Raw genomic sequence first — 20,970 nt, forward strand, 5'->3', positions numbered from 1 at the left:
GGCAAATATCCCCATCCTAACAGGCCAAATATCCCCATCCTAACAGGCCAAATATCCCCATCCTAACAGGACAAATATCCCCATCCTAACAGGCCAAATATCCCCATCCTAACAGGCCAAATATCCCCATCCTAACAGGCCAAATATCCCCATCCTAACAGGCCAAATATCCCCATCCTAACAGGCCAAATATCCCCATCCTAACAGGCCAAATATCCCCATCCTAACAGGCCAAATGTACCCATCCTAACAGGCCAAATATCCCCATCCTAACAGGCCAAATATCCCCATCCTAACAGGCCAAATGTACCCATCCTTACAGGCCAAATATCGCCATCCATACAGGTTAACTTGGGTGCGTTACACAGACACTGGCTTGCTTTCTCTCTATATGTAGTCATTTTTGCTGATTGGCCTTAGTTTTTTTACTGCCTTCCACTGGTGCTGCAGTGCGTACAAATTCTTTTATTATTTTTCTAGTAATTTACCAACCTGACTTACCCAGTCTACTGGGTCTTCAGGCCCACTGTGGAAAAACAGACCAACACAGACCTTTCAGTTCCTACAAATGTTTTACTAAATCTAGGTTTTAGATCTTTGACGGAAAAGGACCTCATCTGGGTAGAAAGTGTATCACCCTTAAAGCAGCATCAAGCTACCTTATCCTTGAAGTCGGTGTGATTCTGGAGGATAGCCCGTTGATAAGTCCCTGTCCGGACGTAGTCCTGCATCATGTTCTGTTGCTGGGAGAGGTAGCCATAAAACTGCAAACACATACACACAAAAGTTACATGTAGCTGATTTCACAAAAGCAGCAGTGAGCATGAAAAGTGACCTACATTTCCAGGTACAGGTGTGCTTTGAAGCCGTTTCATGTGCTTTGACTCAGTGGCTAATGAGGCAACCAGCCTGTGAAACGGTAGGAACAAGGGAACTGTTTGGCTGTTACTGTGAGCCGACTGCAGGAGGTCTTTCTTCCCATTCCTGGAGCTGAGTTACAGCCAGAAAAGAGCAATTCGAAGCTTTCCAAAAGATGTGTTTGATGAAGATCATGAAGCTATGAATAGTCTGTCAAGCACAAAATGAGTACAGTGTCCGAATGTTTAAAGGACAATTGTGTGTTATAAAGTTTGGTGTCTAAAGAATACAGTGATAGAAATAATTCACAGACTAATTATTTAGAGGGGATGTAGAGTTTGGACAACAGTCGAACACATTCATCTCTACAGCAAATAAAAAAAGACACAAATAGATCCACCCTTATGTAGAGTTCAAGTTTCACCTCTCTACGTGGTTTCATCCCATGTGTGAATGTGTGTCTCACCTGGAAGTACTGTACAGCAGAGGACTCCTCTGTTCTATCGCTGAAAGCCGAGCGCTCACTGGAGTGCCCACGACTGTTCTTCAGGACGTTATAAAAGGACTGAAAGTCTGCCGCAGAACAAAAACACAAACACATGCGGTCACGCCAAAAAGCTGAACCTGAGGACTCAGAGCAATTCTTGAGAGACAGGATGGTTTAAACTTTGCTGTGAGTGGGAGCTCGCTTAAAAAAAAAACCCTGATCCTAGCGCTTAACAGGAGAGAGATCATGTAGGTAAACACAGCTGAAGAAAAGCAGCTCATTTCTGGACCGTGACAAGGTGAGTTTTACATTTTCTCTCTCTGTTTGCGAATGGTCTGAGTATTACCTGGAGAGAGTTTTGGTACCAGCTCAACTGAGGCTCCAGAGACTTCAGTGACAGTGGATGGAAATGCAGAAAGCCATGGCTGCAGAGCTCAGAGCCTCCATAAGAGAAGATCACAGAGGAAGTTCTCGCGCTAAGTCAGTCTCTCCTTGCTGTGCTTTTCGTGGACAATGTGTGGGGCACAGCTGATAATGTGGCTCCACACTCCAGAAAAGTGCATCAAGTGTGTGGGAAGAACAGGCTCACTGATTATATAACCACTTTTAACACTCTGAGGCTGATCAACTGTAAAATTACAAAGCCTGATTTAAAGCTGGGGATAGGGCTGGAAAAAGTTTGGTCCAAATGATATTCACTGAGTAAAAACCACAAAGACCACTTCCTCTTCTTCATCGTTGGCTCTGTTTTTATGTATTTTTGCCCGTCCTCCTGATTTCTCTTGCACATACTACAGTTACCAACATGTGGTGTGTGTTCTGTCTGTCTTGTGGTGCGTTTGCGTGTACCTGCAGGTGAGGAAAACTGCAGCAGGACGCTGTTACAGCCCAGCGTGATGATGAATGACTGCTTCCCCACGCGGCTGCACTCTGTCTCCCTGGAAACTGAACACTTGAACACACTGGCCTCCTCTCCTGAGAGAACAGGGAGAGGATGGAGAGAGTCAGGGAAACGTGAAACATAACTTCAAACATTTTACCACAGTGTTTTCTGGAATAATCTGATAAATAAAGAGGGGGTTAATGCACAAAATACTACTTGAGCTTTACGTCATTAAACAAACTCTGGAGGTCAGAATAGTTGGCTGGTGTAGACACACTGTGACAGTTTTTTTTAACCCAAACACAAAGGCTGAAAGATAATTGTTGCAATTCAAGTCTGTAACTACCACACTACGAGCGAGTTAAAGAGTCTTTTTCTAACAGGGGGGGAACTCTTAAATTTTCCCAGTCAGGAAGCCTTGGTTTTTTTTTATGCTAGTGGCTCTTGAACACATCATTCACTACAGGCCGTTCATGTCTTACAGTGGGGGCAGGGCACTGCCGCGCTGACAAAAATACAAACGTTAGCAGGGCCAGTCGCCGTAATATCGGACTGTTAGGAATGACGTAATAATTTACCATTAACAACCTGATAATTATCAAGCTGATAGTTATAGTGTACCCCTAACATAGCTAATAGATCTCATCATTGATTTATTAATGAAGGGATCAATGTTCATTATGACAGGCTTTTACTACCCAGTCAAAATGATGCACCAGTAAAACATCTAGCATCTGAGATGGAGATAAAATAAAAGAGAGGAGCAAAACACTATCACACTCTGATCATTTATGGCAAACCACCTTATACTAGCATAGTTTCAGTCGCTGTCATTTCTGTTTTGGATACACGTCTTTGTAAATGCCAGTAGAGAAACGCAGCCGCTGTTCCACTGTAAGTGACAATTCTACCGACCAATCAACGGTCTGCAGTGGTGTAGCTCCACCTCCCGAGCGGATCAGTTCAGTCTGGCACCCATACGAAAGGGTCCCAAAAAGCGGGGCGGCTGGTCTCGGTTATTTGGGGATCTGTCACGGGATAAGTCAGTGGAAACGCCACAAAATGCACACCCCACCGGAAGCTTTAGAGACAACCAAAGGGCACGAAGGTGAAATGTGTCCTGCACACTGTGTGATGATCTGCTGATGGTTTACAAGAAAACATCAAACCAGGACCCTCAAAGGTCTGCAGGTTTTCAGAGTACAAGAACAGGAGTCTTCCTTGTACTCCCCCTCCTTGAACTAGACACAGTTTCTTGTCCAGCAAACAGTCAGGAACCAAGCTGGGCTAATCCAGCATGAATTAAGGGATTGAGATCAGCACTTCACAGAAACACACGCACCTCAGTTCTCCTTCCAACCACTTGACACTGTGCACTTGGTAACAACATGAGGTAGTGCAGCTTTAAGTACCAAGACACCAACGATCCAGGAGAGCAGGAACACAACCTGGAGGGGTTTAACCTCACTGCCTCTGCATGGCATCAGGGGGACACCCTATGAAAGCTTGTTTTGATGATTAAACCCAGGACTGGATACAAACCAGTTCAGAAGACTAAAGCCCTGTTTGAACGTTTCACCCTGAAACACAAAATGCAGAGAAAAGTGTTTCAGATAAAACCCACTCTGGTGGACGTTTTCAAAAGTTTGTGTGTAAAAGGGCTGAGTATGGCTAAGAATCAGATGATTCCATTCAATATAAATCTAAATGCTTTGATGACCGTTAATGAGCCATCTCTACTGTTTGTTTTTATCCATCTGTTTGTTTTTACCCATCTCTACCGTTTGTTCTTATCCATCTCTGTTTGTTTTTATCCATCTCTACTGTTTGTTTTTATCCATCTCTACAGTTTGTTTTTATCCATCTCTACTGTTTGTTTTTATCCATCTCTACTGTTTGTTTTTATCCATCTCTACTGTTTGTTTTTATCCATCTCTACCGTTTGTTTTTATCCATCTCTACTGTTTGTTTTTATCCATCTGTTTGTTTTTATCCATCTCTGTTTGTTTTTATCCATCTCTACAGTTTGTTTTTATCCATCTCTGTTTGTTTTGATCCATCTCTACCGTTTGTTTTTATCCATCTCTACTGTTTGTTTTTATCCATCTCTACTGTTTGTTTTTATCCATCTCTGTTTGTTTTTATCCATCTCTACCGTTTGTTTTTATCCATCTCTACAGTTTGTTTTTATCCATCTCTGTTTGTTTTTATCCATCTCTACCGTTTGTTTTTATCCATCTCTACAGTTTGTTTTTATCCATCTCTACTGTTTGTTTTTATCCATCTCTACTGTTTGTTTTTATCCATCTCTACTGTTTGTTTTTATCCATCTCTACTGTTTGTTTATATCCATCTCTACAGTTTGTTTTTATCCATCTCTACTGTTTGTTTTTATCCATCTCTACCATTTGTTTTTATCCATCTCTGTTGTTTGTTTTTATCCATCTTTACTGTTTGTTTTTATCCATCTCTACAGTTTGTTTTAATCCATCTCTACTGTTTGTTTTTATCCATCTCTACAGTTTGTTTTTATCCATCTCTACTGTTTGTTTTTATCCATCTCTACAGTTTGTTTTTATCCATCTCTGTTTGTTTTTATCCATCTCTACAGTTTGTTTTTATCCATCTCTACTGTTTGTTTCGATCCATCTCTACTGTTTGTTTTTATCCATCTCTACCGTTTGTTTTTATCGATCTCTACTGTTTGTTCTTATCCATCTCTGTTTGTTTTTATCCATCCCTACTGTTTGTTTTTATCCATCTTTACTGTTTGTTTTTATCCATCTCAACCGTTTGTTTTTATCCATCTCTGTTTGTTTTTATCCATCTCTACAGTTTGTTTTTATCCATCTCTACACTTTGTTTTTATCCATCTCTATAGTTAGTTTTTATCCATCTCTACCATTTGTTTTTATTTATCTCTACCATTTGTTTTTATCCATCTCTGTTTGTTTTTATCCATCTCTACTGTTTGTTTTTATCCATCTCTACAGTTTGTTTTTATCCATCTCTACTGTTTGTTTTTATCCATCTCTACTGTTTGTTTATATCCATCTCTTCACTTTGTTTTTATCCATCTCTACTGTTTGTTTTTATCCATCTCTACTGTTTGTTTTTATCCATCTCTGTTGTTTGTTTTTATCCATCTTTACTGTTTGTTTTTATCCATCTCTACAGTTTGTTTTTATCCATCTCTACAGTTTGTTTTTATCCATCTCTACTGTTTGTTTTTATCCATCTCTACAGGTTTGTTTTTATCCATCTCTACAATTTGTTTTTATCCACCTCTACAGTTTGTTTTTATCCGTCTCTACTGTTTGTTTTTATCCATTTCTACAGTTTGTTTTTATCCATGTCTACCCTTATGTTTTCATCCATCTCTACCGTTTGTTTTTATCCATCTCTGTTTGTTCTTATCCATCTCTACCGTTTGTTTCTATCCATCCCTACTGTTTGTTTTTATCCATCTCAACCGTTTGTTTTTATCCAACTCTGTTTGTTTTTATCCATCTCTACCGTTTGTTTTAATCCATCTCTACAGTTTGTTTTTATCCATCTCTGTTTGTTTTTATCCATCTCTACCGTTTGTTTTTATCCATCTCTACAGTTTGTTTTTATCCATCTCTACCGTTTGTTTTTATCCATCTCTACAGTTTGTTTTTATCCATCTCAACTGTTGTTTTTATCCATCTCTACCATTTGTTTTTATCCATCTCAACCGTTTGTTTTGATCCATCTCTAGAGTTTGTTTTTATCCATCTCTACACTTTGTTTTTCTCCATCTCTATAGTTTGTTTTTATCCATCTCTACCATTTGTTTTAATCCATCTCTACCATTTGTTTTTATCCATCTCTGTTTGTTTTTATCCATCTCTACTGTTTGTTTTTATCCATCTCTACCATTTGTTTTTATCCATCTCTACAGTTTGTTTTTATCCATCTCTACTGTTTTTTTTATCCATCTCTACTGTTTGTTTTTATCCATCTCTACTGTTTGTTTTTATCCATCTCTACCATTTGTTTTTATCTATCTCTGTTTGTTTTTATCCATCTCTACAATTTGTTTTATCCATCTCTACAGTTTGTTTTTATCCATCTCTACCGTTTGTTTTTATATCCATCTCTACCGTTTGTTTTTATCCATTTCAACCGTTTGTTTTTATCCATCTCTGTTTGTTTTTATCCATCTCTGTTGGTTTTTATCCATCTCTACCGTTTGTTTGTTTCCATCGCAACAGTTTGTTTTTATCCATCTCTGTTTCTTTTTATCCATCTCTACCGTTTGTTTTTATCCATCTCAACCGTTTGTTTTTATCCATCTCTACAGTTTGTTTTTATCCATCTCTGTTTGTTTTTATCCATCTCTACCATTTGTTTTTATTCATCTCTGTTTGTTCTTATCCATCTCTGTTTGTTTTTATCCATCTCTACTGTTTGTTTTTATCCATCTCTACTGTTTGTTTTTATCCATATCTTTTTGTTTTTATCCATCTCTACAGTTTGTTTTTATCCATCTCTACTGTTCGTTTTTATCCATCGCTACCGTTTGTTTTTATCCATCACTGTTTGTTTTTATCCATCTCTACTGTTTGTTTTTATCCATCTCTGTTTGTTTTTATCCATATCTGTTTGTTTTTATCCATCTCTACCGTTTGTTTTTATCCATCTCTACAGTTTGTTTTTATCCATCTCTACTGTTTGTTTTTATCCATCTCTACCGTTTGTTTTTATCCATCTCTACTGTTTGTTTTTATCCATCTTTACCGTTTGTTTTTATCCATCTCTACAGTTTGTTTTTATCCATCTCTACTGTTTGTTTTTATCCATCTGTTTGTTTTTATCCATCTCTACCGTTTGTTCTTATCCATCTCTGTTTGTTTTTATCCATCTCTGTTTGTTTTTATCCATCTCTGTTTGTTTTTATCCATCTCTACACTTTGTTTTTATCCATCTCTATAGTAAGTTTTTATCCATCTCTACCATTTGTTTTTATCCATCTCTACCATTTGTTTTTATCCATCTCTACCGTTTGTTTTTATCCATCTCTACTGTTTGTTTTTATCCATCTCTACTGTTTGTTTTTATCCATCTCTACTGTTTGTTTTTATCCATCTCTACTGTTTGTTTTTATCCATCTCTACTGTTTGTTTATATCCATCTCTACAGTTTGTTTTTATCCATCTCTACTGTTTGTTTTTATCCATCTCTACCATTTGTTTTTATCCATCTCTGTTGTTTGTTTTTATCCATCTTTACTGTTTGTTTTTATCCATCTCTACTGTTTGTTTTTATCCATCTCTACTGTTTGTTTTTATCTACCTCTACAGTTTGTTTTTATCCGTCTCTACTGTTTGTTTTTATCCATCTCTACAGTTTGTTTTTATCCATCTCTACTGTTTGTTTTTATCCATCTCTACAGGTTTGTTTTTATCCATCTCTACAATTTGTTTTTATCCACCTCTACAGTTTGTTTTTATCCATCTCTACAGTTTGTTTTTATCCATCTCTACTGTTTGTTTTTATCCATCTTTACCGTTTGTTTTTATCCATCTCTACAGTTTGTTTTTATCCATCTCTACTGTTTGTTTTTATCCATCTGTTTGTTTTTATCCATCTCTACCGTTTGTTCTTATCCATCTCTGTTTGTTTTTATCCATCTCTGTTTGTTTTTATCCATCTCTGTTTGTTTTTATCCATCTCTACACTTTGTTTTTATCCATCTCTACAGGTTTGTTTTTATCCATCTCTACAATTTGTTTTTATCCACCTCTACAGTTTGTTTTTATCCATCTCTACTGTTTGTTTTTATCCATCTCTACTGTTTGTTTTTATCCATCTTTACCGTTTGTTTTTATCCATCTCTACAGTTTGTTTTTATCCATCTCTACTGTTTGTTTTTATCCATCTGTTTGTTTTTATCCATCTCTACCGTTTGTTCTTATCCATCTCTGTTTGTTTTTATCCATCTCTGTTTGTTTTTATCCATCTCTGTTTGTTTTTATCCATCTCTACACTTTGTTTTTATCCATCTCTATAGTTAGTTTTTATCCATCTCTACCATTTGTTTTTATCCATCTCTACCATTTGTTTTTATCCATCTCTGTTTGTTTTTATCCATCTCTACTGTTTGTTTTTATCCATCTCTACTGTTTGTTTTTATCCATCTCTACAGTTTGTTTTTATCCATCTCTACTGTTTGTTTTTATCCATCTCTACCATTTGTTTTTATCCATCTCTGTTGTTTGTTTTTATCCATCTTTACTGTTTGTTTTTATCCATCTCTACAGTTTGTTTTTATCCATCTCAACCGTTTGTTTTTATCCACCTCTACAGTTTGTTTTTATCCGTCTCTACTGTTTGTTTTTATCCATCTCTACAGTTTGTTTTTATCCATCTCTACTGTTTGTTTTTATCCATCTCTACTGTTTGTTTTTATCCATCTCTACAGGTTTGTTTTTATCCATCTCTACAATTTGTTTTTATCCACCTCTACAGTTTGTTTTTATCCGTCTCTACTGTTTGTTTTTATCCATCTCTACTGTTTGTTTTTATCCATCTCTACTGTTTGTTTTTATCAATGTCTACCCTTATGTTTTTATCCATCTCTCCTTTTTTTTCATCTTTACTCTTTGTTTATATTCAGCTCTACAGTTTGTTGTTATCAATCTCTACTGTTTCTTTTATCCATCTTCACTGTTTTTGGTTGGTTAAAACATTGTTCCCTGTTACAAGAGGCGGTCATGCACCCACACTTCTGCATTTCATTCTAAAAGGTTGTTGTGGTACAGCCCTTTAAGCCCTGAGTGTGACCAGCAGGCATCAGGAGTAGGTCTGAGGTCTCAGTCTAAAACAAAGAAAACCTTGGTAACTTGCTGGAGGGTTACTTCCTGCTGAGTATAAGTTACTGTGACAAACAAAGTGACCTACATTTGAGAAATCCAGTGGCCATCCTGTTTGCTGACTCAGCAGGATGTTTTTTTCATTAGGTTCATCCCCGTCTGCTCACCGACATGAGAACTTTCACATTTCAGAGAGACAGAAGCATCTGTCAGGATGATAAATCTGACTAAATAAGTTGTTGCAGCTGTCAGGTTTGAACAGGATCACTAATCTGCTCAGTGGTTTTATTCCCGTCTCGTCCTAAGTGTGCCATCACTCAGCCATCACTCAGACACACGGCGCTGCAGTTGGCTCAGCTGTGTTACGTTATTAATATTCTGTTTCTGATTGGACGGGATGTGACAGGTGGCGTTGTGCTGTCTGGATGCTGACAGAGGAACATCAGTCTGGATAAAAACAGCTAAGGGGTTGTTTTTGAATAAAGACAAGTCTTTTATTCACAGTCAGTTTCATACAGCGTAAATTCTCTCTGGGAGTGTTGATACAGAGAAAATCTGGAGCTCTTTTCCTGTTGACAGGAAGTGACTGCAATCAACAGAAAGAAAATCATCTGAGCTGTATTGGTGCGTTTATACTTTAAGAAACAAAAAAATTAAGATGCTTTACTTGGCTTCGATGCAACCTGTATCCCATCTTAGCATCTCCTGTTTGTGTGGTAAACTCAGAGACTCTTGCCTCCCATTTGACCTGGAACGATCTGATAGTTCACTTGTTGTCCATCACTGATTAGTTTTGATCTGTATGCTAGCTTCAACTAATCAGCTTTCAAACTGTGTTTGTTCCATTTCTTATCCACAATGAAACTAGTAGTGTTGTTTAAGACTTCATCATCCTGATGTTAGGTTCATTTATTGTAGGGCTGCAGCTATCGAATATTTTATTATTCGAGTATCCGACTGAAAATTCCATTGAGTTTTTATGTTCACCTGCAGATTATTGATGATGTGATATTCTTATGAATGTGACGCGCGTAAAACCTGCTGCTCTTCAAAGACAACACTCTGATCATTTTTAGATTTAGACAGTAAAGAAATATACATCAGTTGTCCTTACAACCTCCCCACTCTACCAAAGAAAATCCCCTCTTATGGCGATATGGACGGATCATGATTTGTGAAAATAGACTGTGGGGAGGGAGACGGGACAGCGATAGGCAATGGAACAGAGCGGCGCTGCTCGGACAGACATGACTGAGAAGGTGTTTGACTTTTACCTGGGGAAAGCTGAGTCCTGTCTTTTCTGAAACTCCCTCTGTTCCACCAACTAAATCCTCCACTCAGCATAAACCTGTCTGCTGACGAGCAGAGCAACATAACGAACCAGCATCTAGGTGCGATCTGACAAGCAGGGGCGGACCAGACTTTTTAGACTGGGGTGCCCCCAACCAGGGCACTGACTTATGCAGGGAGGCATGAAATTTGTGAGCCCACACTAGAATAAAACGCATTTATTTTTACTTATTTGTTTGTATTTAAATTAAAGAATAAACAGGCTACAGGCTTGAAAAAGAAATAAACCAGACAGAAACTAGGACTGAACAATTAATCGAATTTAAACCAACATCATAATGTAATAGAATGCAATTTTCAAGGCTGCAATTGGTTTTCATTTTATTGTTCATAATAGGCCTGTTGTTCTGCAGTGCTTTGTTCCTTTCTCTGACTTTATTTAAGGTAATAAATGATCATTATATTACAGGTCTATAAGGCCCAAAGTTAAATCAGTCAGTCAATATTCTACTGTGATTGTAATAGTTAAATAAAGGTATATGTTATTTGTAAACATGACATGTAAGCCTGGCATACAGGAAAAAACTGTTTGTATGTTACACTTTGCTTTGTTGTGTTGGTCATCATACTACAGAACGGTTTATTGCTTGTGTTAAGTGAATAATGTAGAGCCCCCCCCCCCCCCCCCCCCCCCCCCCCGGAAAATAAAAAAATGGCATGCTACATCGCAATCGCAATATTGGTCCAAAACAATCCCAATTAGATAATTTCGCAAAATCGTTCAGCCCTAACAGAAACAAGGTTTTTTTTTTAATCGTTTCAAAGTAGAATATAACTGAACAGTGCTGTAGTTTTTCCTAGCAGTATTTTTAAATGTAAAATGTACAATGGTGAAGCTTTCAATGTGAATGTAAATAAGTCTGCCTCCTTTGAAACTACAGTGAAGTTATTGAAACAGAAAAAGAGCTGAAACTTCAATTCCAAGAGTCAAATAGAGGTTACTTTTATTAAGTTTTTGATCAAATTCAAAAAAAAATGTTTTGAATTCTCCCTGTCAATTGTATTGTTTTCTTTGAAGGAAAAAAATAATTGTCAAATAATCCTAAATTGAATTTTTGTGAAAAAATCAGATATTTTATTTTTCGGCCATATCGCCCAGCCCTACTACAAAAATTATACTGTCAAATAACATTTAGAATAGTCTGAATCATCCAAGTAAAAATTAAAAAGTGATAAAATCATAATTTGATTGCAATCTGGTTTTGCAATAATGAAATGGTGACATGTTTTTATTTTTTCCTTTGGCCCACTCCTACAGGCAGGTGTCTCCTTCAGAACTCTGACAGCTTGCACTTGAACTTGGTCCATAGTGAGGGGTTTAGAGTGTAATATTGAGTGTAATAGTTCTGTCTTTTCACATGTAAGCTTAAATTCAGTCAAGGTAAATGTTTTGTGTCTGTCAGGTATGTTCATAAAAATGCACTCTGAGCCGTCAGGCAGCCACTGTCAGAACAGGACCCCACAGTGAGTCTCAGTGTGTGTGACCTGCTCTGCAGCCTTCATAGCCTCAGACTGACTACAAGATGACAGTGACATGGTAAATAATTAACTCTCAGACAGGGATTTCATGTTACATAACTGTTATGTCTTTAACGTTTGACTCCTTTGAGCAGAGGGATTCTTTATTTTTAGCACAGGAGGATTTTCCGTTGAATGCAGACCTAACTTGGCTAAAGGACACTAAATTAACAGATTAAAATTCACATTCAGTCAGAAAAGTCTGGACCTCAGCTCGGGAAACCCCCTGCCTCACAAAAAGGCTCAATATAACAACTATCTGATGAGTACTGACCAAGCAGGTGTTCAAAGAGCACATTTGATAGACTTGGATTCATGAATAAATTACATTAAATGATATGTTCTGTGTTAGACATGAAGCAGATTTAACTTGTCATTTCAAACACAAGACACCACCTTTTAACCAGACCTGAAAGAGCCTGTTCATCTTTACATCATTACGAGGCCAGGCAGATTTCTTGACAATCTGAGGAAAATCCATAACCTACACGATTTAAAAATCTTGCAAAGCTTTGGGTAACTATCTCAAACTTTAGACTATTTTTTATTTTTGCACAGAGAGCTCCTCCAGTGGTCCAATATGATTGAGGGCTCTTTTCTTAAACGTGAGCCTCCCAGCAGAGAAGGTTTGTTTCTTTTCAGCAGGACACCCCATTGAATAAAAGAAGCAGCAGCGCGGCTCTGATGCTGCCTCCTCACAGGAGAGCAGGGGGCAGCAGGGTCCCGGCTATTGTTCCAATGAGAACAAAGCTGCATAAGTAATGAGGGCTCCCTATTTTTTGAACCACTTTAACCCAGAAGGCTGAACCCCCCCCCAAAAAAAGAAAAAAATTAAAATAAAATAAAAGGTTCAAAGTTTGCCTGCCAAATGCTCTTTTCTAAGAGCCAGCATCTTGCTGGAACACTGAGCTATAACAGCAACAGCCGGCCTGAGCACAGTGCACAGCCGGTCAGGAGCCATGCCCTCTGCTCCTGGCTCCCCAACTGGTGGTGTGTCTGTTTCGGACGAGTCAGCGCTGAGAGCCAACTCCTGTTTGTGAACATGGTGCCATCCCTTGCCTGAGGCATAAGCACTTTTTCTATTTTATTATTTTCAGCCAAAAAGGCACAACTATAGGGTTGTGTAAAATATAAAATTTAACAAAATCACAACAACAGTTGTAAATGGAGCAGAATTACTTCAACTAATAAACCAAACAAAAGCTTTGCCATTCAAGAGTTTGTTTGTTTTTTTTAATCAACCCTACTGTTCTTCAGAAGTGTGTTTTCGTACTCCAGGCTACTTTGTCTTAACATGTCCAACTTACCATCTTTACCACCTGATATTCAAAGACACCACAATTAACCTTGTGTGGATATTTTAAGTTGCAAAATGTAATGTTATCTTTACAGAACTCTAAAAACACGAAGTGTGTATCATCTTAAAAAAGCGAGGTGTAAGTGATTTTTGGGAGTTAGAAATGGGGATGCAAAAATGTAGTTTGGTAGCAGTACAACTCAGCCGAATGAAGCTCAGGTCGTTTTTGGTTAAAAGAAAAAACCCTTCCAACGAAAACTAAGTCGTCCACAACATATTTGCAAACAGAAAGGGGTCCATTTTGTCTTTCCAATACCATCACTATCTCAAACTGTTTTGACACTACATGAGGTAATTTAATAACAGACACCTCGGAGCATCCTATACAAAGACAAAAAAGCATCATGGAAATATTATAAGATTCAACTGCACTAAACAAACAAGCAAGCACTGGAAGCTCATCAATACCAAAGAAAATAGACTTTCACCCCGAAAATATGAACGAGATTACAGATTACAAACGATAACTCAAAGATGTAGTAATCCTGCTCTTTGCCAAATGCTCAGAGCATTGAAAAGATCCGGGCTGCCCACCACTACCCCAAACAACCCCTACAAGCCAATCCAGAAACGGAACGGGTCAAATAATACTGCAGGTTCGGATAAGGGTTCAAAGAGTGATGTAAAATGATCTTCAGTACACGCAGGGAACACAATAAACGCCGGTGAATCATGAAGGGCAGAGACACTGAAGGCAGCCGTTAGCGCATCTCTGCCTGAGCCGGGCTACACTCATTGTTCAACGAGCATTTAACTGCCCGCTAACGACACTTAGCTGCCCTGGTTATTTATGTAGCTAAGTAAGCTCAAGTATTTGGCGTAATGTTTCTGAGAAAATGTCAAAGCAGTGGGATTTTCAGGATGCCGGTTGTGTGATATAAACGATCTTTAAGCCTACACCAGAAGAAGAAAAATGAGGACTTTTGGGGCTCCCTCGTGATGAGCAGGGGGAGGCGACGTGGTCTCTCAGGATGTGTTAGCTTCTCGGGGCTAACGCTACGTATTGCCAGATTAGCTGTGTTAGCATTAGCACTGCATAGCATAAGCGCAGGCCGATCATCCGAGAAGCAGCAGCGGGAAAGGTCAACTCACCATTGGAGAGATTGATGAGGGCAGCATCCTGTGTGCTCTTCACCTCTAACCGCAACGGCTGCTGCTCCGAGTGTCGCTGGATGTCTCCGTTCGCGTCTCCGATGGAGAGGAGCCGCACGCCGGGGAACACCGAGACCGCCATCTTCGATCTGGAAGTAGAGACAGGTCGGTGGCGCTCACATCCAACCACGCACTGCTCTCTGCTGGAGGCAGCAGCTTGGGCATCAACATGAAGAGTCGCTGCAACAGCGTCATCCAGTGGCCAAGAGTGAGAACGACGTATACACCGGCGGCATACGTATTGATTTCGTGCCATTCAAAGGGCTCTTTATCATTTAGTTTAACATAAAAAACTGCCCAAGTTACCTTTGAGACTGACAAGAGAAATCAAAAGTAAAAAGGGGAAGACTTCAGTCTCCAAAATAAACTGTGCTCATGGCATACACTGGTTTACAGATCGAAAAAATATCAGTTATCATTTGTGTGATTCTATAACTAGGGGCACATTTCAAGTCCATAGGGTATACTTATCAATTTTACTGTTTATTATTATTTTTATTGTTATTATTATTGTTGAATATTAATATCAAGCAATGACTAATTTTACAGTGGGTCATTTGGATATTTCACTTTTCTTTAATACAGAAAAATAACAGGTTCCATTATTTATTTAACAAAGAAAAAGAATGCAAATCACGTTTTGAAGAAACTGAAAAGTTGCAACTTTTATTGGTTGATCATATGATGCATTTAAAATGTATAAGAACAATAAATAAAAGAAGGAATGACTAGCCACTGCTGCTTCATTTAACACTCCAAAACCCAAACATTGCCATGCTGCTAAGCCACTTTCAATGCGTTAACCAGTGTTCCTTTATTTCAAACGACGAGTTATGAAATAAGGCCACTTGTTTTGACCAAAAGTCTTGCCTGCAAAGTTCAGAAACAGAAAAAAAAATCTCCAGCAACAGGGAAGAAAGCATGATGTTCCTTTTTGGAGAGTGATGTGTTTGTTCGGCTCCTCGAGGAGATTCACCACCTGCTGATGTCATTATTTATGCAAATCTGGAGCAAATCTCACTTATTTATCTTTAGCTACACAGAGCTGCCTGCAGTCTCATCCTGGGATTACTCCAGAGCCCATTGGTCTTACATTTAACACATGTCCTTTTTTATGTGTTAATAAAACACAAAAAAGCCTTTGAACAATGCTGGTAGTGTCTCACCTGCAACAATCTGTCAGCCAGATACACATCCTCCTCACCTCAGTGAAGGTTGATAAGTTCTAGTGAGCATGGAGCAACAATTACAAATGTTAAAAATGCTCGTTTTCTTCAAACTCATGGGATAAAAATCTCAACAAAAGCAGCGGCTAGTAAACATAATCAAAAGCAAACTTTGTTGTTGAGTGCTCAGTGCATTGAAAGGAAATTCCAAAGCGAGGAAACAGAAAGGTTTCTGTATGGTTGTGCTAAGATCACATGTGGCTCAGACAGGATGTTTAATAAAAACGTGCAAAAGAGAAAAACACACACAAGATCCAGTATTTTTAGATTTGCTTTGGACATTCCTAACAGAGACTCATTCAGGAATCTACCAGCGTGACTTTCATGAGACGCTTCTAACCGCATTGATATGAACTCAAAGCCATGTTCTTCTACTGTTTAAAAAGAGTGCAGCTCTGCTTTAACAGCAGAAACTAGCAAATAGTCAACAAGAGAACATGGTCAACATACACTCATGTTGCATTTTGAAGTGTTTAAACTTTTAAAATTCCAAAAGCCTGCCAAAACAAGTGGAATTCATCAATCCGTCTTGAACACTGGATTTATCTGCATCATTCCTCAGCTGCTCCACTGACTCTTTGACCGTTGCTCCTGTATCTTCAGCAGGTCACATGACAAAAGTCAGATCAGGTGTCTGGACGTTGGTTGCCCTAAAAGAACAACAACAACAACAACAGCAGCATACTTAGCTTACAGCAGACATAATTACAGCGCTCTGATACATACAGGATGTTGGTTCAGTCGAGGGGGAGGATGTGTGAAGGAAAATGTGTAACTACGTAGTAGAGCTGCACTCACGCCTCAGAGGAGCACACATGACTTTGGAGGTCTGAAGGGGTTGTCGCTGGAGGGGACCCCGGTGAGGAGGGGGTCTTTGTGTGCATTCTGCAGACAGAAAGTCTTCAGCTCTGCAGCAGCCTGAGAGACCTAAATACAGATCCACACGTCACTTTACAGACAAACACATTCAGAGCGATGTGACCTTCAGTGGGAGCACTGCTTTTCTACACAAAGCCAATGCTCTACCAATCTTTGATTGGATCCCTATTAGCTTCATAATGGCAGAAGCTATTTATCATTTGGTTCCTGAGGTGTAGGACATTATGGTACAACATAAACATTCACAAAAAGTCTCACAGTGTCATCCGCGTGAGGAGCACAGTACTCATACATGAGCTTAGAAACTCTAGCCCGTAACTTTGGGTAAGGTGAACAGCTGACTCAACATAGCAAATCAAACTTTTTGTTGTCTTTTCCTCTCTACTGGCAGACCTATTACTATTACACTGGGGAACACAATTGTTGTTGGGTTAGGTCTGACAGCTGTTTTTTCTCTTTCATGTCAAGTTTTTGAACTATAGGATCCCTGATTTCTTAAAAAAAAGATCAGAAAAATGCTTTACTTAACAGATATGTGCTTATTTTATAAAAATCTCCAAATATTGACATACAATGAAATATGAAAGAAACAGACATGACTGCAATGTGTATTTAACACGATTATGTTTTTACAAAGGACATGTCTACAGGAGCAGATCTGATCTGGATCAAAGGAAGTATATACCTGTGGAAATAAAACACTAAGGTGGAATAGTTACAAGCTTTGAAAACTAAAAAAACACATCAAACGAAACAGAACGTACAGCAGAAGGCCATGGTTACAAGGTTCAGAGAAAAGCAGCACAGATCCTCTTCATTCCTGCTACGCTAGCTCTCTGTTTGCAGGTACTGATGGTCCTGAACTATTGGGATCTGCACACACCTCTCTGCACACTGTCTCAACTGTGACTGCACAAACAAGTTTCCATGTAGCTGTAGATGAGTCCGATCGTGATCAGCTGGAGACTCTTACTACAGCTGATCAGAGGAGTTAAGCTGACCTGGAGGGAAAGCTGTGGAGAAAAAACTTGATGTGCTAGAAAAAAAAGACTGAAGTCTTGAAATCAACATGACAATTTTAGCTTGAATCAGCATAAAAATCTGACTCAACAGATTTTTTTTCAAGTTGTTCCCCTGTCTTATTATTAATGGTCCCTAGAAGTGCTCCAGCACTAACTATCCCTTGTAACACTCATCCCATTTTTAAACAGTGTTTTATGTTTCATGACAAACTTGAGGTATACCACTAAACATTTTAATGCAACAGTAAATTAACTCTAAGTTTAAAAGAGATTTATTTTTTCATTTATTTTTTATTTATTAACAATAAATAAAACAATTGATTTCAATCTGAAAATCTCATAATTTGCAGTGAGATATTGTTACACCCTGCATCTATCTTTCACACCAGATGCAGTTTCACAAGTATATAAAATACATCTAAATAAATGAATGAATAAAAATGAAAAGTTGTAACTTTTATTGGTAGATTGTAAAAATGCATTTAAAACATATAAGAACAATAAATAAAAGAAAGAATGACCAGCCACTGCTGCTCCAAAACCCTACCACTGCCATACCAAACCAAAACTTTATGCCGTCTTTTCTTTTCGGTGGACAAACCTTTTACTATCATTGTTAATGGTCACTGCCAAGAAGTGCTCCAGCACCAACTATACATTGTATCCCTTGTCGTTCCAGTGGGAAGCAGTACGAACGGAGGTTGTGAGCAGTGGGGTAGACAGACTTTTTAAAGAGCAGGAGCATAAAGGAAAAAAAGGCACACACATAAGAGGGCCGTCTATTCTATGTGAACCAGCCTAGGGGGCAGTTTGTGGGTTTTTTCCACACAAAAAGGCAGTTTAGAGGCCTTTGCCAACCAGGGGGGCACTTTAGCGCCATCTGTGTGCACACCACCGGTGGTGAGCACTGTCAGACCCAAAAATGCTGTGGACACAGACCCTTAAAAAGCTCTGTGCAAATGTCAACACTCTTTCTTCATATGAAAAAAAAGTCTCATAGCAATTAGCACCAGCGAGCTTTGACGTTTGTTTCCTTTGACTGGAGATTGTTTTTCTCAGTCTGCAGCAGGGAAATACACACTGTGAGAGATGAAGCGCTTCTGTGAAACAACACCCACCAACCCTTCGTGAATGAATCTGTCACATGTTCTGATCATCTGCAGGCAGGAGTTTGAAAGCTGCTGTTGAGCTACTTTAGGGATCTATCTGATTATCCGTAAAGACATTGGTAATGACCCTCACAATGATGACTCTTTATGCTTGACATACACAAGCCAGACCATCAGTGAAAAGATCAACTATTTCTGCACAAGGATTTTTTTAAGCCTCCTCACATTCAACTTCAAGGGGGTGAGTTTAAGATGATTTTGCAGCAGTGGTTTGTTGTGGGTTTTTTTTTCTTTTTCTTTTTCTTTTTCTTTTTGATTTGTAACTTTTACTACAACATATCTCATAAAGTGATGAATTTCAGTGTTAAAAGAAGAAGAACACAAGTTTTATTATTATTATTATTTTTGGGTGGGGGGGGGGCTGAAAACATTACTTACACATGTACAAGACATCAGTAGGGGAGACCGGGGACAGTTGCAACACCTGCAATTGCTTCAATCGGGAACAAGTTAGGAATCAACTGATTCAGTGTAAACATGCTCAGTTTAGTCCCTGTCCTTAGTGCCCTGATGCAGGCACAGCTCATTTTGTGAGGAAAAGCATAACTTTGATGCTCAATTTATTTTTGTGATTACCCAGCATGCCTTGTAGTGGAACTCATCAAACATACATCATGTTGATCATGTGTCTGTGTTGCTGTCTTTCATTCAAATTGTTTGTTGTTATGTTTTAGCTGTTGGTTGTTAGCCAAGCTCGCTTATCGCTAAGCTGTAACATTTTAAAATTGGGTTAAGGGTATATGTCATGTGCAGGCTCCACTGAGTTAAAAGAGCTCAAAGTTACTGATAGAAGTGTCAAAAATGTTGCAACTGTCCCCTGTCTCCCCTATCTAGAAAAAAAAAACCCCAAAACATCAAATCCTGAGCGTTTGTGACCTCTCCGGTGGTTCATTAAAAACTGTCAGGTAAAGAAGTTCAAATATTCAGACCAGTTACACTTCTGATGTCAGCTTATGCTTCAGTGACTGAGAGTGATGATATTCTTAAGATTAAGTAGTTCTCTACCAAAATTACTAAGTCTATACATTGGAAGATATGACATGGGGGCATATTTCAGTGTTTCAATGTTCAATGTCAATATATTTGTTTTTTAATTGTTATTTTTTTCACATTTGTTTCTTTTCATTTGTTTACTCTTTGAGTATCTTTTAAAAAAAAGTGCTTTATCAATCTGAGTTATCATTCTTATTGTGTGTTAAAATAAGATTACAATGAAGGTTTTGTTCAGTATTTGTCCTGATATGAAGCACACCAGTACATCCCTATCTGCTGATGTGATCCAAATGATCCAGGGTTTTGAATGGGCGCCTTGGATCAGCACTTGTGCATCAGAATGACTCAAACAGTGCAGGTAGCAGGAGAAGTTATTGTTGTTGCTCTCTTTATCCCACCTTTTAAGGCAAACACAGTTACACCGGGTGCTGTTTACTATGAGGCTGGTTCTGCCGCTTGATGAAACAAAAAAATGCCTGAGGTCTACTGCTGGTGGTGAATTCATCCTGGGTCTTTGTAATTTACTCACAAACAACAAAACAAAACAAAACAAAAACACTTGGACCTGCTCTAATGTCAGGTATCTCACCTTCTGCTGAATCCTCATGAAATGAATTGGATAGACTGCTTTTGTGGATAAACCGAATAACACCTTTGCTCTGTGAGGTAAACTTATCTGGTGACTTGGAGGAAAGTGATGGAACTGCTGTTGTTAAAAATCTCGCTCCTCTTTAAGATTTGAGTCTGTAGGCTGCTGTCAGACTCTTTGACCAACTATTTGAGCCTCTCAGTGTCAAAAAGATTAACCTTTAGGGGGAAAAGATTTTAAGATTCAAAACCCTACTTTTCCGCAGCAATTTTTAAACCTTTCCTTACATGTGAGTCATTTTCTCCCATCTTTTCACAAAGTCAAATCTTGAGTCTGTTCAGTTGTTAACTGTGTGACGGTCACTGATGTCAGGACTTTCTCTGATTTGTTTTCTCTGCGTCCTCTCAGCAGATCTCAGCGGCTCTCAGCGGCTCAGGGCTGCTCTGGGTCACACAGACACACTTGAAACTGCTCTGACTTCTGTTCCAAATCAATCAGAGCCGTCTGCAGCACAATCAACAAAGATCTCACTGTGCTGTGCTCGTACGTTTGCTACCGTTTCACTGCACTGCACACCGAGATACAACATGCAGGCCTTTAAAGAACTCTTCACATGGACCAACCAGATCATGATCTTTCTTATTTGTC

At 38.7% G+C, this 20,970-nt stretch overlaps 2 protein-coding genes across 2 annotated transcripts in view; both read right to left on the minus strand.

Moving 5' to 3' along the window:
- The window catches only part of carm1 (coactivator-associated arginine methyltransferase 1), a 34,901-nt gene extending 20,308 nt beyond the window's left edge, over nt 1–14,593 (minus strand). Inside the window, exons 1-4 of the mRNA XM_074696114.1 lie at nt 14,385–14,593; nt 2,195–2,320; nt 1,325–1,431; nt 660–764 (exon numbers count right to left, since the gene is read on the minus strand). Of these exons, the coding sequence (XP_074552215.1) occupies nt 660–764; nt 1,325–1,431; nt 2,195–2,320; nt 14,385–14,526 (480 nt within the window). The 5' untranslated portion in view covers nt 14,527–14,593. The remainder of the gene's footprint in view (nt 1–659; nt 765–1,324; nt 1,432–2,194; nt 2,321–14,384) is intronic.
- A 527-nt stretch (nt 14,594–15,120) lies between these two features.
- Nucleotides 15,121–20,970, minus strand: part of LOC141809523 (guanine nucleotide-binding protein G(I)/G(S)/G(O) subunit gamma-5) — a 6,140-nt gene continuing 290 nt past the window's right edge. Inside the window, exons 2-3 of the mRNA XM_074696590.1 lie at nt 16,469–16,597; nt 15,121–16,320 (exon numbers count right to left, since the gene is read on the minus strand). Coding sequence (XP_074552691.1) covers nt 16,472–16,597 — 126 coding nt within the window. The 3' untranslated portion in view covers nt 15,121–16,320; nt 16,469–16,471. The remainder of the gene's footprint in view (nt 16,321–16,468; nt 16,598–20,970) is intronic.

This window comes from Halichoeres trimaculatus, unplaced genomic scaffold (assembly GCF_033239565.1).
Source record: "Halichoeres trimaculatus isolate MK-OKI-2021-1 unplaced genomic scaffold, fHalTri1.1 fHalTri1_scaffold_20, whole genome shotgun sequence".
Taxonomy (NCBI): Eukaryota; Metazoa; Chordata; class Actinopteri; order Labriformes; family Labridae; genus Halichoeres; species Halichoeres trimaculatus.